Below are 22,878 nucleotides of genomic sequence, written 5' to 3' on the forward strand. Positions count from 1 at the left end.
ATAGGATTTACGCGCGACACGTTACGTTTTATTGATCGGGGCTCGTGTCGAGATCTCCGTTCCTCTGTTTTCTTCTTTCACTTTCTTCCCTCTAATAATATTATTTCCTTCTGTCTGTTGAAGAGACGTTAGAAAAAAGGAATGTACAATTTCCGTTCAATTTCCTCGGGTATCACGACCCTTTAACAGATTCTAGCGGACACGATCTCGGCACGAGTTTTAACCGAAATTGAAAGCAAAGCGAAGCGAAACACGATACGGGGGTAAGTCACGATTGTTCGCGATTCGTAATCGAGAATCGAGAGCAAAAGGTGAACGGAGAAAGATACCCTTTCTATGTCACATCTCTAAACTGTACTTTTTCTATGTCCGCATACTCTAGTTCCTATGCAATGTTTGTACTCTTATACCCTTTGTACTATTTGTACCTTACGAATTGCAATACACTCGTCCGCAATAATAAACAGTCTTGGTTTATTCGTACCGTGAATCTGTGCTCGTGACACCGATTAGATCGTTAACACCTCGAAGAAGGAGGGCACGGTGAATGCTATTCTTGGTGAAATCGAGGCATTCAAATTGAAGGAGTATTCTAATATTTACTATACCAGTACTGTGCCATGGAATATTTAAATCAGCATCATCTTCTTGTAATTTCTGTAATTCCACTAATAATTCGAAGTCAAGCAAGCCGAACATAAATAAAAAGACACGTACCAGGAATGATTACGACCGAGCATTGACCTAAATTCTCCTTATTCCGGTCCATGATCTTTTCATGTTGCGGTGGGCCTCCTTCGAGTTCACGGTCGTTCGTGAAATTCAATCGAGATAAAAGGAAATTTAGTACAATATATATTTTTGTTTTTCATGAAATTGCAGTCTTACGGATACTGGAGTCTACGAATACGAAAATAATCATGACAGAATCACACGTGTTGAGTCACGAGTACTGAACACGGCCTTCAATAATTCCTTGCTAATCACGCTCGTGTTAGACTAAAATCATCGAGGTTAACCAGCGAGAAGATAAGCTTGTTAACATGCATACGTCGGTGCATCCTTCACGCACACTGGATGCAACTGGTTTCCGTATTACGTGCATGCTCTCCTAATCGGGAAATTATCTTAATTAGCTAACCAAGTAAGTTTCTCCCGAGTATCGTTTCTGAAATTTTTCTTAAATTTGAAAATTAATTATCCATATTTTTAATAATTAGAAATTTAATCTGTCTTCAACGAGATCAAGAATGAAGATTCTTCGATCGTTGAATGAAACGAGGAAATCGATCTAGAACATCCACGCAGTTCAGTTGGTGTTGATTGAACAACGTGAGAGGAGGATAAGAGAACGTCGCAATGAAAGAGCGTGCGAACAGAATGACCCTTTACGCGGACGTAATAATGTTCACTCGCAGGTGGATCGACGTGGGTGTGTATCTTGCTCTCTTCGCTCGTCGTTCGCCTCTTCTACCGCCTCTCTATGCCTCTTGCACTTCTGTTTTCCTCCTAACGCCATTTACTCTCGCTACGCAGTAAATTCGTTTGAATGGCATTACTGCAGCAATTGCATCAGTACGTTGCCTTTCACGCATCGCAAAGAATTGATAAATTATTTTTCTTATTACGTTTCTTGTACACCAGAGTATTTGGTAAAGATTATCGAATTCAGCTTGTTCAAGGTAAACATTCTGAGGGCTGATCGTTCGCGAGACCGGCCCCCGTAATTAAGGGCTAAATTCAACCCTCCTGGGCGTTGTCAGGCACCCATCGTTCACCGACGAGGGTGTATTTTAGTCGTCAAACTCGCTGGTAATACGCTCTCGTATCCATCGTTACAGGGGGACCCCGCTTAAAATCGTAATGGAAAAAATCAATAACCGCGAAAGAATATCTGTCGAACATTTTCGTGTACGAAGCTACCCGTTCGAGGGGTTATCGTATTGTCTATTAACATATTGATTTTTTATTTCACTTCTACGTATATTCGTCTATGGAAATACGGTGAAAAATCATATGAAAAGCGTAAAAATTGATGAATCGGTGAATCAGTGTCGGTTAGAAGGGGGTTAAGCCGTCTCTACGAGTACTCGAGTCCGAACCCTTCTGTGGAATTGCATCGAGGAAGATAAAGAGGTGCAGTCTCGTTGATCCACCCTAAGAATCTGCCTTGGTACCCATCATGTAAAACCGAGAGTAAGAGGTCTGTTAGTCGGTTTTTCGCGACGGTGCTCGACTCGGCTTGCAGCACAAAAGGGACAACCATCATCCCGGTATTCGACTCGATACACAGAGAAAGTCGACACATCGAGCAACATCGTCGGGGACAGGCGAGCGTCACAGAGTGGAAAAGCGTATCGCGTGGGTTAAGGTATTGATCGTTCGCTTCCCCATCGTGCATGGGGGTGGCTTCGCGCGCGTCCAACCCCATAAGCATCGCGTCGCCATTACAGCGCCATGGATCGTACGGGAACGAAGGTAAAACTACGACCGAACTTCTCGAGCCACGGACCGTAAAGGCAGGCTGAAGGGAAGCGTTCTCCTTTTGAAGGGAAAAAGACGATCAGAGGGGTGCGACGGAGACGGTCAGCGACCGTGAGGTCGTGCAGAAAGGGACGCCACGGTCGACCGACTGATAGACAAAGAGGAAAGGTAAACGATAAACGGTCGAGGGAAAGAGAGGGAAAACGCACCGAGTCGCGTGTACGGACAGAAAGGTTCTGTGTGGAAGTTGTCGTGCCAGAGCGCAAGCTCCGTATACCTTGTTTACATTCGTCGGACGCTGCAGAGGAAGCACGTTGCTCCTGAGGAAAATAATCGGCGAGCTTTGCAATCGTCGTGTCCTAACGGTGGACAAATCGACACCATTTCGACCCGTTCAAACGATCAACGAGATTGAAGAAGGGATCGCTCCCGGGGGTTAGACGGTGAACATTTGGCCCGGACCGTCGGTCGACGGATTCGACCCATGGCGTTCTATGGAAGTAAGTGCACCTTCAATGACATTTCGATTATTTGTAAATACGATTGATTCTTGAATGGCGCGGAAGTTAGGGACGCTGATAATTTTGATGATCTATAATAATTGGAGGTCTTATTTTTATGCTAAATATGTCATTATTGTATTATTACTGTAATGTAAAAAAGGAAATATATTAAAATAAGTTATATGAACCGATTCAAAATAAGCACGTGGCCAGTCCCTAAATCATTCAAGAGTCAATTGTATCGGCATGGTTCTTTTTTTATGGTCTGTTTATAAATAGTTAGATCACGTGTGAGTTAACCAGTTTCATATCAACGTCGTATAGTAATATTGCTTTCGATCACAATAAGTTAATCGTAACTATTCGACGTCTACTTTTATATTTCCTTGATATTTCGAAAAAGAATTCGTATGGCAAAGTACTCATTGTCAGTGTTTCCTAAGCGAACATCAAAGAAAGTCGCGCAAAAGCATGCTCCCACGACGTTCGAGATTAAAGCCACCGAAAGAGAGGGATTTCTGAGCTGACGAATTTCCACACTGGAAATTCTATGTAATTCCTGTTACGAACGAAAACATCGTTCGGTATTGACGAGGAATCGCTTTAACCGAATGTTGATTTCTAGAAACAAAGGGGAAAAAATTAATTCGTTCGTTTTTTAGTCAAAAGCGCGTAGCAATTACATGGGAAATTCGATAGTTTCAAAAAGCAACGCGGGAAATCGTACAGCAACCAGAGGTGAAATTCGATAGATTTGAAAAGCAACACGGAAAACTCGCAATCGCAAACGAAATTCGATAGTTTTTTTAAACAACGTAGAAAATTCGCGATCGAATATCATGCAGTCTACCGGTGGAACAAAATTTGGTCGACGCGAGAAACGAGAAGGGACGAAAGAGCCGAGGGGAAGGCAGGATTCGCGAAGAGAAAGGTACGAGGCATCGGACGCCCATCGTATAACCATGATTATTCGTGTGCGAACCGCCAATCGTGACGCGAGTGCCTCGGTTCCCGGCTGATAATTACGAGATCTCGTTTCGAGAGGACAGTTGTCTGCGAAGCCAGACAGCAAGCTTTTTTTTCACTACTTCGTGACGCGAGAGTTGAGTGACAAACCGAAAAATAATTGAATTTTTGTATGGAAAAAATTTTTAAAAACCATCGGTGACTCTAAGTCAGAACGAATGGCTTGGCTCGAGCAAACATGTGGATTTTATTTTTATTTTTCGGAGAATGAAGATTGATATTCGTTATGGAGGTAAGAAAAATTTATCTTCGAGATCAATTTGAAAATTTTTACTATACCTAGAGTTAGTCGCTATATTGAATTATTCGCTAATGACCATCGTGTCCATGATTATTTAAGTTAATTTGTTCGTTGACCGATTTCTCTCATCATTGTTCCTGAATCGCGTCGCTTCTGGTGAAAGCACATTTCGCCTTGTGGTTGTCGTGCTAGGTGCAACTCTAATGATGTGTACAGGTCGTCTCAAAATAATTACACACCATGAAAATAATAGATTTTCCATGGTACCGTCGATCCGTCAGTAGTTAGAGCCTTAAATTGATCAGCCCAGAAATCAGCCCCCCTATTTCTCAGTTACTTATGTATAAGAAAACGAAGCCTTAAATTGTAAAATGGTACAAATGGCAGAATTTATTATTTCCATGGTACAGAATCGTTTCGGGACACTCTGTATAAACCACATGTAATAAAGAGAAGCATCGCAACAAGATTTTTACTCTTTCAACGAGGTTGCATCCGATCGAATATCGTCTCCGGTTTCAACCAGCTTGGTTCTCCACCACCACATTCTCGTAACTTCTCTAAATGGCTGATTCTCGAGGAAATATCGAGCGAACGAGGCAGAATTCTACGCGTTGTTCCCGTGATTTCAACGCGCTATCCAGGCGACCTAGTTTTTCTTCAAACTTTCCCCTCTCTTTCGCTATTTTTCTTGTTTTTCAAACGGAGCGCGCATTCACCGGCTCGTGAGACCGGCTGAAAACAGCGCCGAGCATGGAAAGCGGATAATATCGGACGAGGGGAACAATAGCGCTTGTAATCATCGTAATTGCTGCGATTATTATGTTCCTACCGCGATACCGCCTGTTACAATATTCGAACTTTGTCAAAGGATACCAATGTCCGCGGTTGAACGTTAATATTGTAAATATTTCTTTTTAAATAAAATAATAATTAAGTTAGATTTTGCATTATTAATTAACAACCGCGTGCCTCACTCTTTATTTTGTGGTTTAATTTAATGCATCCTGAATCATGCTTGTGCTTTTGTAAAAAACGTTTTGTCGAGTAGATAGGTGTAATTGGTCCGACAAAAACGAAGAAATTTATTCTTATGCTGAGAATGATAAAAATATGAATCAATACTGTACGGGGAACTGATACGATCTTGATTAAATTGGCTTGAATAATTGATTGAACTACAGTAGCACCCTTGTCTGCATGAGATATAAGAAAGACAAGAATATTCATGTTTCTCGGGTAAAAAATTGTAATAATTGAAAAAAGAGTATCAGTTTTCAATGATCATCTTTTTAATTATCTCTCTTATCTTTGAGGAAGATTTCCATTGTCGGAAAAGTAGATCGACGATCTGTATCGTATTTCCAAGCGTTGGGAAAGCGACACATAAGAGGGTCGCGCGCGGATGGGTCGATGGACGTTACGTGGGCGTCGCGACGCCGGCGCCGGTACGAAGCTCACAGGTGGTCGCCATGCAGTCTGGCCGTGTTTCGTGGCGGGCAGCACCTCGGCGTGCTGCTTTTTCGAGGTTCACGACCGGCCGGCCGCTTCGAATCGATCCGTTGCCGCTTCCGGTTCCGTTTGTTGTTGTGACGCCGCGTGCTGAACCCTTACAAACGTGGCACGCCGTTTCACAATACATAATATTTAACATAGCAATTGAATCCGGGTGGATTTTTTTTTTTTTTTTCAAAAAAAGTTGAGGTGTTTTTCATTCTTCAAAAATATGAACCGACACGAGGGTAAATAATAATATTAGTAGAGTACGATGTTTTGATATTTTTCGATTCTCGATGAAAATATTACCTTATTACGGCATTGAAACGCGAGAAAATATAAAAGATGGAATTGACAAACGTAGTCGGAAAAGGCTTCCCTTGCTGGCTCGATCGTACAGAAGGGTGCGCTTCATTTTTAATTACATGTCCATTTTGTCCCCCTCGACGAGCGATAATAGCGCGCTGCACGCTTCGCCGGTTGTGACGGCCGCGTCGCAAGGGATTCAACAACGAACTTTCACTCGTGAATCGTTACCGTCTCGCGGTGGAAATTAAAATGAATCGTCGTCGCAAAAACGTGGAATGGACGTGCTTTAAGTTTAAATGAAACGCACCAGCGAAACTGGGTTAGCCATTCGGTAGACAATGCTGTGGAAAAAATTTATAAAATTCGATTTAATATTTCAAGTATTTTCAAATGTAAAATTACTGACAGATTTTAAACTAGGTTTATTCTTTTCTCTTACTAATGATTCGATTATGCAAAGTTCACGGGAGCATGTCACCGCGAAAACGTCGCAACAGGAAATAAAAGAATCCGCGAGCTTTGAAGCTCATCAACTCGTAATAAATTCCATTTTCCCGGTCGGAAAGAGGTTCACGAAGAAAACCATCCTTTATCTGTCGCTTTCAAACGCGAAGAGCAGCTTATTCCGGGACAATGATCTTCGATCTGTGTCCTCCGCTTCGAAACCATCCACGCGAGCCCGCTCTCTGGATGAAACGCGGAAAATGAAATGAGAAAGCTCGACAGCGGAAAACTCTTCGGTTCGAACAAAACATTTAAAGAAATCTCGGCGAAACGGGAACACGGAAGAATATTAATAAACCAGGGATCTCGAGATTCGTTTCGAGTGCTTCTGCAAACATTTCAAATGCTAATTCTAAGATAGAACGAAGAGAGAAAAGGGTAAATATGGAAGAAAGAGAAAATTAATTAGACGTCGATATTAATGATTTGATGGAATTCTTTAGCGGATCGATAATACGGTAATTGGCGACGATTCGAGAATTGCATCGGGAGTACAATAACGCGGATCGACAGTCGACAATAGTGTCTCGATGGCCGCTTCACAATCGACAATCTATTAGCTCAGAGTTCTCGATCGATAAGTCGACTTCTTCAAGCCTGCAAACCTGTACACGCCGAGTCCATTACAGCTTCCTGCTGCAGCGAATCCGAAGAAAGCACGCTCGGTGACCGAAATAGCGAATGAAAAGGAGACCGGAGGGAACTCTATCCCGGGACGCATTTGGAAATCTTTGATCCGTGCTCGATGCACCGCGCCGCGTCGTGCTGACACGCGATTAAATCGTTCACGTGGCCTGCGGGGACTTTGCAGATCCTCGAGAACGAGGAGCTAGAGAATTGAACGAACCGCGTTTGCCCTCGAGCTATCAAAGGATGCTCGTTAATTTCCCGACCGCCAGTGATAGTATACGTGCGATTCGTGGAAATAAAGTTCGAATCGGAACTGAACCGATAATACTATTTCCCAGAAAATTATTATTACGGATCTAAAATTGCAATATCGTTGCGATATCGGTGCAATGTAACAAGAAATGTCCGATAAAAAATGAATTGAAAAAGAAGAAGTACAGGGACTCCGGGGATCCAGGGGAACCCCTATATCGATCCACCTATCCACGAAGCCGTGTAATGAAAGAAAGAGAATAAAAAAGAAATGGGGGTGATGAAGACAGATTTGGCGAATTTCGGTGTCGAACGAAGGTAACGAGTACAATGATTGTCGCGAGAAACAAAAGAGGAGGGTAAGGGAGAGAGGGTAGCAGCACATACTGTGATATCCATCGCGAGGGGTTGAAAAGCGACAGGGGAGTAAATTAAGTTCCCTATACCGGTTCCATTAGCAGCAGGAGGGTTTGGATCGATGGTGGTGTTGGCGGTGGTGGTGGCGTCGGCGGCAAGAGCAGAGCGGCATCGGCGTCGACGCCGTCGTGGGGCTGACTCGCGAGCAAGCGTCGTTCGAAGCTCGGGGTAGAGAGAAGGGGCAAGCAGAAGGTAGCGTGGGCAGAGGCAGGTAGGGGTCTCGTGGCAAAAGGCAGAAATAATTCTACGTTTGCCGGGCTGGCACACGTGCGCACACGTGTCCGTACGTCCGTCCGTTTTCGTAACGCGCGACACGTGAATAGACGGACACGGACGATACCGCGTGCGGAATCCGACAGGCAAGAAAGATAGACGAAGGATAATGGGCGAGTAAATAAAAGAAGGAGAAAGGGAAATAGGAACAACGTACAGTGATCGAGACGAAGAGGAAGGATCGTGATTTAAAGCGTGCAACGCAGCCGCCACCGCTGAAGCGGAACCGCGCGGATTTCTAAATATATAGCCGTTTGGCGATGCGCGAGAATAGAAGGCGTACAGCAGCAGAACGAGTCGCGACCGCGTCTCGACAGAGAACGAATGGAACGTGAGCTCACATCGGGCACCGCGACGCCGCGGCCTCATCCCGACCCGCGTTCCGATAGGTCAGTTATGGCGGAACAAACTATTTGCCGGCGGCTTCGCGTTAGAATCCTGAATCAACCTTTCTCGCACACAGGTAAACTCAAGGAATTTAGGATTAATTTTCGTATCAACACTGTAATCTTTGATCCTTCGATCTCGATCAATCGCTATTGAATCGTTTAGTTCGATGATTAATTGAACGAGGTCGTTGGTGAACGATCCAAGATTGATCGAGACTGTACATGGTTCTTTTCACTGGGACATTCAACCTATTAATACGTTGACCGCCATGGTGAAAATATCCATGATGACTCAGTTTCTAATTTATTACTTGAAAAAAAAAACACTTTCTTTCATGACTCACCCTCTATCACTAAATATCCACCGTTCACAGCTCGGCGATACTTTCGCAACGTAATCCATAGGGGTGTTTCGAAACCGAAACGCGTATCCTCGCCCTGGTTTCATCCATTCTTCGTCACCGACCGGCTCAATTACTACGTTCAACCACTACTGCACTTGTTGAATTCCCCTTTGCACGATTCGCCAGCGAGCACTCAGCACCAGTCACGCCACCCTTCAAATCTTTCCTCCAAAGAATCGACTGTCGTTGAACGGTTTTATTCCCTCGTATACCCCTTTTGTCTTTCTTCGTCTTATACGATTCCGACTGTTGAACAAGAGTAACCCTTCGTGACTCACCTCCATTCTATTCTTCTTTCGTCGTTCCCTCGGAGCCTCTTTTGTCCCTCTCTCTCGAGATTCTTCTCGCGTATTTACGTTACGGTCGGTCCTTGCCACCCTACCGTCACTACTATTTCCTTCCCGCTCGTCTTTTCGTCGAGATGGCTCGCGATTATCTGGCTAGGTCAGTGTAACTTCACCCTTACCCTTTTAACCCCGTATCCTTTTAACTGAAAATATTCGACGAGCTAACTTTTGCATTTTAATTAAAATTTTTAGTATTTTGGTGGTGGCGTTGAAACTTTAATCTGTGACACGAGTGCCACTCGACCGGCTGTAAGGCAAGGGGTTAATCCACCTTCTGCTCCTGTTCTCATTCGAGTGACTACTACTAGTTCTCCGGAGGGGAGAGTTTAAGGGATCGTCGAAGGAGGGTTCAAACGAAATGCAGGCTTTTCCAACCTAAAATATCTATGATAAAATCGTCCGATGCTAGCTGCGTGTTTCTACGAAGGGACGTTAAAATGCACACCAGAAGGCATAATTTATTCCGAGTCTGCGACAGCTGGTAAACATTTACACGTGGCACATTTAACGAACACCAGCCTCGCGATCCACAATTCCTTTCGACGAGCAACCTCGCTCGATTTTCTTGTTAACGACGCGACGCCTCTTTACAAATGCACGACCAGCCTTCGTCGTGTATATTCAACTAGAAATAATAATTCATTCAATCTAAAGCGATATCAGAACGGAAAAAAAATACTTTGAAAAGCTACGGAATGAAACTACGTATAAGCGGGAATTTATTTTGCCAGTTTATTTATTATCCGTGTCGGTGTCATCGGTTCCCTGGTTATTATAAATAACCGCTTCCGTTAACTTTACCAGATACATCGTTCGATAATCAATAAATTCCCTGTGAAAACGTGGCTAAAACCGTTGCACTGTGTAAATATAGAATACATAATGAGCATTCGTGGCACGTTGACTTTGTTTATGATCGATACTACCGTGTTCTTTTTATTAGATTCGATAATTAATTCGTTCCTGTTAAATTTAACGACCGAGCACAGCCTGAAGAAGTTGAAGTGGATGGAATTGAAGCACGTTTAATCGAGAGAGCGAAAAAATTAAAACAAATTAAAATGAATTAAAGAGGGTGGAAGGTAGAGGAGTGAAATATGGGTCAGCGATAAATTTTTCATTTTCCCTCGGTGTACGAGTCACCGCGTTATAGAAAATGGAACGGTTTCCCGGTGAAAAGCTATTGATTCTCGAACGCAGAGAGAGAATAAATAGGTCGGTCGACGATGCAGCGCGGCTAATTAACGTCGGGAGCAATGAGTGTTTACGTAAGAACTACACTTGTTGTGCGCTTTACCGTGACGGTTGTGATTCGCGAATAGAATTTCTCAGTAATCTCATTTTCGCGGAAAGGTATCGATTAAATTTGCTATCGTGCAATTAACTGGGTCGCTGTTCATTTCTTTTTTTCACACTCCGTTTTCTATAAATGCAATGTTAATTAACGGGAATAAAATTTGTCGACATCGAATCTTTGAATCGTCTGAATTCTAAAAGATTTGGGATCGTCAGAGTGTTCCGCGCTATTAGGTCATTTCCTCTTCATCTATTCGATACCAAGCGCCAGGATAGTCACCGTAAAAAGAACTCGGAACAAACCTCGACGGATAAGTCTCATTCGCTTTCCCGTCTCGTGCTCGTCGAGTTCCTCGAAGCGTGTCCACGCGGAAAGATGAATGCGCGTGACTAGCGGATCGCACGATCGCCGATCGCAGACTGCCATGTTTGGCGATCTCGTCTATGGGGAGAGAGCGACTCGACGAGGATGAGACTTCCACCTTGAACCAGTGTCCGTTCGATCGCGTTTACGCTTTGATCCGTTCGATTCGATCGATCGGTCTGTCTGCAGTAGCTGCATCGATCGCGATCGATCGATTCGCTTGATTCGTAGGCGTCCAGCTAGCGATGGACACCGTAATGACAAGTAAGTTCAAGGTTGAAGGTTAAACTGGTGAACTACGAAGTTATTGCTGATCTTGTAAGATATTGATTGTTCTAACAGTTACAGTGGTTTATTGCATCAATTTTATAGTAGTTTGATCATTTTGGTAGAAGTTCTCGAACGTAATCCTATTGATAAAATTATGAGTTTAATCCAGTTTATGACCGTCAAAGTGTTCTTTGGAGACTTGGTCTCTGTTTTGCGATAGATTGACCTAGTTATTTAGAATATAGAATCAAGTGTAGGTAATAGTTAGTTTGGATTTTAACCTTTTCGCCACTAATGTCGAACAATAGTCGCTTATAGCGCTTATTTCTTTTTTTTTTTTTTTTTTTTTTAAATAGAATGTACTGCTCTTTTTTTATTCTTGAAGTGTTATATAATTTTTAAGAAAAAATGATCAATCTTTTTTTCTTTTATCCAGTTATAAATTAAGTACACGTCGACCAAAGAAATATTTGGGATAAAATCAACGAATCTGCCCTTGATGGCGACCCTCATTAAAATTACATGTGTGTACACTTTATCTATGAAAAAATTCTCAAATTTTTCTTCTCTTTCTGTTACATATACGCGATATCTGGTGTTGCAGATCGACCAAAGAAACACAGCTCCGAAGGAACGCAGCGGTATCCGTATCTCCAAGAGATGAAGGAGCTCCTGCTCTCGAACATGACACCTACCGATAGCATGGACATGGAGAGACTCGACGGCACTCCGGTGAAGGAGGCCAATCAGCACAACGATCACCCAACCCACGCGAACCCCGGAGTAATACCGGAACCACCGGAAATGCCGCCAGATTCGTTGATCGGCACAGTGGTCAAGGTAAATACTATTCGAAGACCTTCGTCAAATCGCTTTGCTAATTAACGCCTTTGACTACAAGACTTACAATTACGATACAATAGGATTTACTATTAGTACGTGTTTGCATTAATAACGGAGATCGAAATGTAATAAAATTGTTGAACTCGAGTTTCCACTTAAGATATTGTAAAAAGTTTTATCGAAGTTGGCAGAGAACATTTTACAAATGATTCTTCAAAGTTTCGTTCGTGAAGAACTCTTACCGCTTAACTATATCTCTGCTGAAAGTTTCCAAGTTAAGGCAAGCTTACGTAAGAAGGGAAGGAATTGACCTCTCTAATCGATCGAATCATCTAGAGCGGAATATTACCAACAAACTTTACTTTCAGAATCGAGAGCTGCAAGTAATTGTTACCTAGAATTATTTCCAGGCTGGTAATCACTTTGAATCACTATTTTTATCATTCTGATTTATCGCTTCTAGCTGAATTCGGATGGCTACGGATCGCACACGTCGCCGGCACACGCGAAACAACCCCTGGTACCGCAGAACGCCAACAATCCACCCCTTTGTCTCACCCCTACGCACTCCGCTCCGGCCAACTCTGGCACACAGCCAAAGAACGCAAAGTGAGTACATTCTTACGAGTACATTCTTAAGATCCTCGCTACGAGGACGGTCTTTACGAGGGTCTTTTTTCGTCGTGATTGTTTGTCGACGATCCGCGAAGGATTCTTCGCCGCTCTCGTCTAATTGCTTTTTACACGCCTCTAATCGGCTGCGAATGCCACGCGGTTTGCATAAACGCGTTCCTCATTGTTTTTCTCGTCCGCTCACGCGTCGACCTGCGAAATAGAATATTACAGACTCGGCACGTTTTACCGAGAAATAAACGGAACAGCGTGCTTTCAGAGGGTTAAAAATAATTCACAGTCGAGTCGCGTAACATCTTGCAAAGGCAACGGATTAAATCATAGCCACATGGAGATTCGAGAGCTTCCGTTATCGTCGGACTACCGATCTTCTCTGCTACCCTTTTAACTAACACTGAGAATAACCAACTCGACTGCAACTACCGTGCTTACTTTAAGACCACGTCAACCATCAGGCAAATCGACGTTGGTCTGTAAGAGTTTCGGAAACAAACTTAGCATAGGACCGTAGACGTCTACGACTGTATCAAAGGAAAACGAAACGGGAAATTAAAGCTTGAATGGGAAATATGTTAAAGGTGAATGCCGTGTTCGAAGCAGTACATCCAAAGAAGGTAAGCTTACGAGGACGAGCACACGTCGATGAAAAACTAGTTGACGTTGCTCGAATTCCTTTTAAAAGGATCGTCACTGCTGGAAGAAAAATATTCTTGAATGATCGTGAAATATCATTAGAATCCTCCCTCTCCCCCCCATTTTCTTTTAAAGACAAATACATATGATTTTTTGAATGATATTTATAAGAAGGAATTTATTGACCTTTTAGACACGATTTGACTAGTTTTAACCCCAGGGCCCTCGTCCAGGGTTTAGTTCTAGAGACGCGGAATCGTGGCAGCACTGCCAACGAGACTCGAAATCAATACTCGGTGTGCGTGAGTCTGGTCTCTGTTGCAATCGTTGCAACGCGATATTACAACACGCAGAAAAATGTCTAGGGTACACCGGTATTGCACACGGTGTAGTATCGGTGACCCGATTCGAATCATCGCAGGGAACGCGATCGCTAACTAGTTGGCTACTCGTCTCAGCGATCTTCTGCGGTCTTCCACCCCTGAACGAAAGGTCTCCTATCGAGAAAGAAAGAAAGAGAGAGAGAGAGAGAGAAAAAGAGAAAAAAAGAATCGTTTCCCTCTGGTATCGCGTGACACAACTTTGCATCGCGATAGTTCTCACGCGATCGTTTTGTACAGGATTACCACAACCATCGAGGTCGATCTTGTACCCGAGGACTCTTCGCTACCAATACGTTATCCTATCGAACGTACCTAAAACTTTGCAGAGATAAATGTGGAGAATAAAAAGAAAAAAGAAAAAAACGTTGAAGAGGATGATCGAAGATTTGGCATCGAGGATTTGGCGAGATGTTTGCCAAAAATTGCTCGATCATATCGAGCTGCCAACCGGTCAGCGACCTCGGGAATCGGAAAAACAGGCCTATAAGTCCATTAGCATACGTGACTCGAGATCGATCCGTAACTGACGCCGTTTGTGTTATTGCGAAACTATGAGCTTCTATGAAAAATTCATAGAAGGCTACTTGGATAGCTAATTGCAATGGTAATTTTTATCTAAAACAAAATGATCTATTTAAAATTATCTATGCAGACTCTGTAAACGGTTATTTCTGAAGCATGAAAAAATGAGTGTAGAAGAAAGATTGCAACATTGTGTTCCTTTGAGGTGGATGAAAGGTAATCCTGCGATCGCAATCGTAATCAGAGGTCGATTCCAGTCAAGTCGGTTCGAAAAGAATCGTAGGATAGAGAATTTTGTGGTAGGGTAAGGTTACTGACCTCGGTGCTAGCGTTATCGAGCGGGTCAGTGGGTCGCAGAACCACAGAGCATATCGCACACCCCTTTCCCCACCGTGGCCCAGGCCAGGCTACTCCTACCTCTAGCCGTTCCGGATATCCTCCCGTGGGAACGTAGCCGAATGTGCGCGCAACACTCCAACTTCCAGGGAACACTCTCGCGAGAAGCCTTCTCCGTTCCATTTTCTCCTAGAATTCAACACTTACAGAAAGAAGAGGCCACGACTACCGATGGCTTCGGAAAGTAAAACATCCGGGTCGATGTGAAAAGAAAAAAGAAAAAATGGGCTCTTGAGAAATGTGTCAAAATACATATATTTAACCATTCGAGTCAACTTCAAGTATCGAAAATCTTTACGTCATGAAATCGTGTTAAGACTTTGATGTACAACAACCTAATAGCTCCACTCGGTCATCGACGCTCGTATTTTCGAGGAGGATTGATCTCTGAACGGTAGCAGAGTGAATTCGCGATAGCGCACGCGTTTAGCATAAAGAAACCGTCATAGACAAAAGACGGGCCTCCCTCGAGACGATACAGAAGGAGGATAGCGCAAAAGGGTGCTTCAGCGATTCTTGCCAAGCGTAGACAGTAACTGCTCGCCCACGTACAAAGGCGGCTGTTAAATGTATCGATATCGTGTCTTTAACATCCACGATGTCCGGGAACGCTTAGAATAGATCTGAAAGGATATTTAAATACCCCTGCGATCGTGAGCTATAAATGGGAAAGAGGACGTTGTTACCTGAATTGATTTATTCATCGCTCCTCATTGGAAAGCAGATCACTGAACCGGTGCTCGAAAATGTAAAGGAACATCAATTGCACCGCGTACCGAAGAGAAATCATTTCTCCGAAAGGGTGAAAGAGTCTGGCAAAGTTTTCGAAGGTACTCCACGAAACCCAGTGACCGGGATCACGAGAAACGGTAGGCACAGACGTTCGCGAAAGACAGTTGAAAAGGAAAGCACGGATTATATTCGCGCGACTCGTGGTCCAACGATCAACGAACCATCGAAGAATAACGCCTGCGAAGCAAGAAAAGCAACGCCACTTCCCCGTGGGTTGGCAGGAAAATAAAAAGAATAAAAGAGGGACAGGCGGGGAGAGAAAAGCGAAGGAAAACGAGGACATGGAAAGTACGAGCAGAAAAAATTCATGACGAGACGCGAGAGATTCCAATGGAACAAAGGGTGTCCCGAGCCGAGGTAGCCCAGCGGAGAGGAATCATGGTGGAGGATTCTCCACGACCACAGCCGAAGTGGAGGGAAAATGTCGTAGGAGAACGCAAACCAGAGGGATGAAAAAGACGCCAAGCCGTATAGGGAAAGATCGCGAGAAGGAGACGGAGGATATTGAAGAGAAAAAGGGGTGCCGGAAGCGAGAAAGGGATAGCCGTCTAGAGCGAGTTACACTCCCTTACAAAATTCATAGAGCACCTACTAAAAATCTTGTTCGGATTATAGAAGCTACAAGTTTAACTTTCACAGGGTTAAATCTGATCCTTTCGTAACACTTCCATTGTACAGGATGTCTCATGATACATGGAACCCAATTCAAGAATTGATTCGGTAATTAAAAATAATAAGAAAGTTTCATATAAATATATACCAATTACCTTCACAAAAGATGTTCAAAATATCTACCTTGCGTTTGAAGGCATGTCTGTAGACATCTCCTCATTGAACTTGCTATTTTGTCAATATCTCGCGGTGTTGTTTGAAGTTGCTCTTTAACTCTACGATACAGCGCTTCAGCGTAGACAATAGGTATTGTGTGCACAGAGAACTTTAAGTGACTTCGCAAGTGAAAATTCAAGGAGCGTGCGATCCACGTATTTGAAATTTCTTCTTTTTATCGTTTCCTGAAATAGGTGCCCCGTGTCATGGGACACCCTGTGTAATCGAAGATCATCGGAATGAGAAAATGTCGTATGACTTTTGAAGGGGAGTGTATAGCCGCGGCTGGCAGTGCGCTTGTGCAAGAAGCTGCCGTTGCCCGGGAAGAGACCTCCCGGCCCAGCCTCAGTCTCCGGGATGCTGGGGGCGGCGATCGTGATTCTACCCCCATTTCATCGTGCTCCGATAACATAGTCCATCTCGCTCGACCACTGTCCGTCTCTTGCTCTGTTCTATCTCCTCTCGAAAGTTAACCCTCGTCGTTGGTGCTTACGGTGACCACCGTAAGGTAGACAACTAACATCCCTTTCGGTCTCTCTCTCCCTCTCTTCGCATTCTACATACACCCCAACGTAATTCTCCCTTTTCTCTCTCTCTCTCTCTCTCTCTCACATATCTCGTCTGGTCTCGTCTGTCTGTCCCCCTCTCCTTCATCAACAGCATCCTCTTTCTCTGCTCGACTCTTCCGTCCTTCATCCCTTCTCCGTCTCTCCGCTTCACACCCTTTTCCACCGAAGCCTGGGTGCAGTCACCGCGAGAACCTTCAGGCAACCAGCTCTCCAGCAGGTGAGCTTCCTTGGTCGCGTCGTTTAGTTACGTTGCTCCGTCAGCTCGTTCGACGTTCGCCGGGGTGTATATTGCACTCGGCTGGTTCATCGTAGCCATCCATCGTGCCGTGCTCTCTCGTCGTCGTCATCAGTCATCGGAGCGAGAGTGCTCGATCCTTAGGTTCGGTCGTGTGCACAGGATTTTCCAATTAGCTCGTTCGACCAAGTGCGCGGGATCAGAGACTGAGAGAAAACCTTTGGGGTGGACCGATACCGTTCCTCTTCTCGTCTCGTCTCGACTCATTCTTTCCCAAGTAAAGCTTGGGGATAACCTTCGTTGCGTTTTCTCGCGTTTGATCATCGTGCACGGGTTCGATTCGCTGAAATTTCAGCCATTTTTTTCTGCCATTCGAACGAGACCAACTGACCGTGCATCGAAGAACATTCTCCTCTGGAGCCAGTGACAGAAAACAATCCTTAAAAACTTGGATTGGAAAGTTATTTCCGGATCGAATCTTGAGAGATTCTCTTCTTTGCTCCTGTTGTGTTTCTTTGTAGAGATGATCAGAGGAATTTCATTAAAAGCATCGACCATTCATCCGATCGCGTTTCGGTACGCGAGACGAGAGTAGGAGGTGGTACGTTTCGATGTTCGTTAGGAAAAAAGCGGAGGAAGGTACGCGCAGGCGTGATCCGAGGAATCGAATAAACAGACAGCAACAATTCGGGGAGAGAGTTTTTGACTCGCGCCTGCTGCCCTCCTTTTCGGAAATGGTGTCTCTGAAACCGTCCTCCGAGCTAGTCGTCTCGAGCGTTGCTCCTCCATCCCCAGTTTCATCCCTGATCGATCCGTTCTGATTCAAATTTTCTTAACATACAGCGAAGCTGATCAAATTTCGACATCGAATAGCGAAAGGGTTCACCTATGATCGGTTTCCTTATAAAATAGAGCCAGCTTGACACGATGGTCGCTAAATTTTCTAATAAAACAAGTTTGAACATTTCTTCGTGAGACTGTAAGGCTGCTACATACGTTCGCCAAAATGGCGGTCGTGTTTTAATCGAGGTTCGATCGAGCACTCGCGTTCGGTTCGCGTACGGGAAGTGGCGCTATTATTCGGTGAGCGTATTTTCCAGCCGTATCTTTTGCCGATCGTTAGGGCCCGTAACGAAGGGAGAAGGAATCCGCGATGGTGGGTGGTGGTGATTGCAAGGTCGCCACCGTGGAGGTGGAGGCAGCCGCGGCGGACAACACGGCGACTCTTCCGGTGACCAGACCCCTGAATCCTCAGAACTCGTCACAGAACGCGCAGGACAACGCGGAGAAGAACAATGCGGCTAACAAAGAGATGGAGCTGAAGAACGTGCGTTCTACCCCAGCGAAAAAGTAAGCGCGGTTGTAGAGAATTAGATGAGAAACCGATGGGAAAGAACCAAGGACTTCTTCTTATTTCTTTATCTTTTCTTTTGCTCTTCAGCTCATAACAATCATGTACGACGCGTTATCATCGCTTTTGTAGTTACCTCGCAAACTGTCCTGATTTCACCTGTCCACGACACTTTGCGAGGGAAGCGTTTAATTTTTGCGAAACACCGCTTTGGGAATCGGACTTTGTCATCGAACATAAAACGTTAAAGAATTCATAATAATTATGCTAATGGCTGATCGCGACCTCTTCGAGGTTCTCGACCTCCTTCTTTGATTCTTAACCAGCACAGAAATGCTTATAATATAAAGAAGCATTAGAAAGGCAGCCGAGAGGATCATCCATAGTGCATAAACGTCCGCGGTGTACGTATTGCAAGCAATTAGCTGAACGTTACGCTTTTCCACGACGCAATTACACCGAAGGAAATGGGACTAGGTCAAGAACCCACTTGACCGGAACTACGTAATTCCCGTGCTAACGAATGGTTAATTATTTAGAGGCTCGAGCTGGAAATCCGACCCGTCAACTTTCAATTGTTTCTTCTACTCGTCGGGACGTTTGTTTCACTTGCAATTAGGGAAGGCTAAAATTATAAACACGAAACAAGGAACAATTTAGGTCGACTTTATATCTCGTCTAAGCTCGAATACGATCTCACGATGATTTATATTCGTTCAGCTTGTCGGCGAAAGCATCCGTACTCTCCGGATCGTTCGAATAGCTATCCGTTCTGGAATGTCGATAATGTATTGGCGAATACTGGGACGCAATGTCCACGGATGTCTTTCATGACAGGAAGCAACATCCGGATACGAACGTCCTACGTCCAACATTCTGAACGCTTCCTCGGATAATACATGCAATAATTTCTAGTCGCGACCGATTGGAAATTTTCTGTTTAGAATAAATTGCATTTCTTGCGACTCTTTCAAAAGCCAGACTTCACATGTAGATAACAAATTATTGGACATTTCTCACTTGTGCTTTTTTTCCTACTTAGAATCATTTCCTACAGTGGTTGTACTCATTACGCGACACTCGGTGCGTTCGACTCGAAATGACGAGAAGTGGGTAGCCTTCCGTCTGCGTGTCTATTTGCAACGCGCTTCGTTAGGCGTCGCGATGCTGTTGCCTACGAAGCGTCTTCTTGCAAGCGTCTAGTGTGCATTATATGTACACGATCCCGAGTTTATGCACTCTCGCACGTACATAGACCACCTACTACCCCAGGTCTGCGACAAGCAATCAACCGACCGAGGTTGCGACCACGAACGAATGGAAATCATTCTGTAGAAGGAATGGAGGAAGTGGAGCGCGAACATATTTCGAGGGACGGTATGGTGTGGTTTTATCTTCGATATATCGAGCTCAGATAAGCCGACGAGCATTAACCCTGGAAAATGACGACACCTTTTCTCGTGCAACGTAAAAGTAGATACGCGTGGGTCCGAAAGTTTCTGGCTCGACTGACTGCGAATGATCGATGATCAACTTGTTTGGAAAAAAAAATAAAAATTACGAGTTTCGAGGAAGCCTCGGTAGGTATATTTCCTATGGTTTCGTAGTAATTGTCTTTAGTTCGATAACGTACACGGTATTCTTATGGAAACAAAATCTCCGTGATTTATAACATATTAATTTATTAATATCGATCGAGCGGTAAAGCGTGACGGTGATACGGTGCTGAGTACACGGCCGCACGGCCGCAGCAATACCTTCTCGAATTACACAGTCGCAATTGCATTAACACGAACTGAAAGGGAACCTTCGTCGGTCTAGACGCTGAAACAAGACAGTGTTACGAGCTTCGTGAACGTGACTGCACATACCTATCCGCGCTAGCGTCCGTACAAGCACGAAACGCTCGGAAGCCGATACGTGCGATCATCGAGCGAAAATCTAAAATCATCAGCTACTCGAAACGTCAACTAAAATCGTCCACCACCTTCGGAAAACAAAAATAATGTAACCGAAATCCTTTAAGCTTCGAAGTGTTTTTACGTGATTGTGATAGAAGCTACGATTAAGTACTTATGTGTATACGTGTAAATAAATGTCACGTTATTTTTTACCCTTCTTTGGATACTCCGAATAAGGCTTGAAAAATCACATAGATCGTGGTCAGAATAATTAAAAAAAAAAATTGATGAAGCACACGAACGTAACAGATGTTCCATTAGTCCAACGAAGCCGTTCGTTTTTCGAAACGAGAATTAGACGACTTCCATCGCCATGATTTTTATCCCTTCGAATATTAAATCGAACGGTTAGAACAATGCATCTCTGACCGAAGAATGCGAAAAGGATCTGGCATGGATATAAAAGGCCGGTGGAAAGAATACGGTTGTGATTGAACGCGAAGGGGAGAGGAAAATTCGTGGAGAGGACACGGATGAGGCGAGGGTGAGTCGAGAGGGTGAGGTACAGAGAGAAAGACCAGTGGCTGAAAGTAGGTGGAAAATATCGACCGAGCCACAGCCCGGCTCCGCTCGGAGACTGATATCCAGCCTGTTTCCACTTCTCGCCGCTTTTCTCCTTCACAAGTGGAAAAAAGGTCGCCAAACTCTTTTTCCATTTTTTTTTTTTTTTCGCCCATATTGCTACGAAAACTTGGAAAAACTTTCTTGCCAGAGGTCAGCTTCCCCTGGTCTCGTTTGCCATCTTGCTCCAGGCTACCGAAAGATAGGGGTTTCGTGCAGAAAGTTTACGAAATTTTCGCGCTAGCTCCAGTGGACGTTCAAAATTATATTTCATTGTCTTTTTCTTTCACTAGAAATTTGAAACAGGATAAAAATTTAATTTGTATTACAGTTTGTCGAGCTATATACGGGTACTTCTACTTGATTAATCATCGTGTTGACACTCTGATGATCTCAAGCTTCGTGACGTTACGAATACGTAACACTGATCATCAAAGTGTTAATTTATCGAGTATCTACTTTTAAAAAGCTATCTATGATAGCGATGCAATTTGCTCGCCTCCTCAGAAATTTAAAAAAACATGTTGCCCAAGAAAATATCAAAGGGTTAGAGCGAAAGAAACAGAGCGAGATGAAAATTGAACTTCCCGGTTAAATATCACGATCCTTTATCCGTCGTGATAATCATCGAAGAGAAGCAAAAAGAAAAAGGAAAAAAAAACTGCCTGACACGAGTGTACAGGCTCGTGCGGAACACAATAAAGTCTGCGCCCCAACCCCTGAAATGGCAGCGCGACAAAGGGTGGTTAAGCCCTTCTTCACGAAGATGCACCGTACGTAACCGAGGTCCCTGATACCCCGTTGCAGACGTCGCGACGCCGTGTGCAATCACGACAGCGACACACGCCTGCATTTCGAAATACACTTTTTCCTCTTTTCTCGCTTTTCCACCATAACTTCACGCGCCTGCGTCGTATTCCTTTCCGCCAGCAGCCGAGCCGTGCGTCCGGTTTCGCGCGCGATTAATTCTCGACGAGATCGGGCCAGAAACACGCTCTCCCCTTCGCGTACACGCAAATTATCGATTCCACGACCTAACCTTTAACGAGAGGGAAAAAAAAAGAAGGAACGCAACGACGGTAGACGAGGGAAGAGTTGACTCGAAACCTGAAAGCGTCACTTCGAAGCTCGACAAGTTTCAGAAACTTGGACGCGCTCTGTCGCGAGAGAATCAGTTTTTCATATCCGAAGTGAACCGGATGTTGCAAGGATGAAATATTTATAAACGTGATATTTTGTGAACAGTTCAGTGATCGGTGAAATATATTTCTCTCACTTTTGTGTGTTTCAATCCACTTCGACTTAGAACATCGAGTCTGAAACACGCACGATACGAGTGCGTAATCGAAATTAACTGGTAAACGAAGAGAAGCAAAGAGAAGAGTGAAAAATCAACGAGTTCGTAGTCGAAAGACGGTTCGACATCGAAAATAGCATGCCAGCGAATCGGCCACGATGTCCAGCACACCAGTCGACGTTCGCAAATAATCCGGGCTCAACGTGCTTTCAAACTCGTGCACATAAACAGGGTTTAAGTTATCGAAGATTGTAGAATTCACGTGAAACGTAGAAACATTACGATGGAGGTGGAGATAGTGCCGTTTGTGGAGAATAATGTAAACGGAGTCAGAGGGGATGTACCACGACATGGTAGTAGGGTACAATTAACAAGAAAAACACGGTGAGACAACGGAAGTAGCGAGTTTCTATTATTTATGCGATAACGAGACTGGGGATTGATGCTTTGAAATTTATTAATTAAAAAACGCGACGATCATGCATGTTCCACCTCACTTCTCTCCTCATCATCATTTAAACAACAATTTCGACGTCATTACATGCTTATTTTACAAGTTTTAATAAATTTTCTTCTTCTATTTTCTATCAAACGGTAAAATGAATTTCAAATTCATCTACATATATGTTTATGTACCCCTTCGCCAGGTATGAACAATAAGCAACGGA

The 22,878-nt window shown here is 44.0% G+C and overlaps 1 protein-coding gene across 16 annotated transcripts in view; it reads left to right on the forward strand.

Annotated features, from left to right (window-relative positions):
• Nucleotides 1-2,389: 2,389 nt before the first annotated feature.
• Nucleotides 2,390-22,878, forward strand: part of OtopLa (proton channel otopetrin-like a) — a 28,358-nt gene continuing 7,869 nt past the window's right edge. The window contains exons 1-5 of one of the 16 annotated variants that reach the window (XM_076692361.1): nucleotides 8,490-8,599; nucleotides 9,469-11,200; nucleotides 11,643-11,730; nucleotides 11,811-12,046; nucleotides 12,513-12,658. In XM_076692361.1, the coding sequence (XP_076548476.1) occupies nucleotides 11,706-11,730; nucleotides 11,811-12,046; nucleotides 12,513-12,658 (407 nt within the window). In that variant the 5' untranslated portion in view covers nucleotides 8,490-8,599; nucleotides 9,469-11,200; nucleotides 11,643-11,705. Of the gene's footprint in view, nucleotides 2,985-3,964; nucleotides 4,246-8,077; nucleotides 8,600-8,658; nucleotides 11,201-11,642; nucleotides 11,731-11,810; nucleotides 12,047-12,512; nucleotides 12,659-16,307; nucleotides 17,023-17,089; nucleotides 18,391-19,553; nucleotides 22,595-22,878 lie in introns of those variants that run through there. The other 15 variants (XM_034315322.2, XM_076692362.1, XM_034315320.2 and 12 more) reach the window with 15 other exon arrangements.

This window comes from Osmia lignaria, chromosome 15, assembly GCF_051020975.1.
Source record: "Osmia lignaria lignaria isolate PbOS001 chromosome 15, iyOsmLign1, whole genome shotgun sequence".
Taxonomy (NCBI): domain Eukaryota; kingdom Metazoa; phylum Arthropoda; class Insecta; order Hymenoptera; family Megachilidae; genus Osmia; species Osmia lignaria.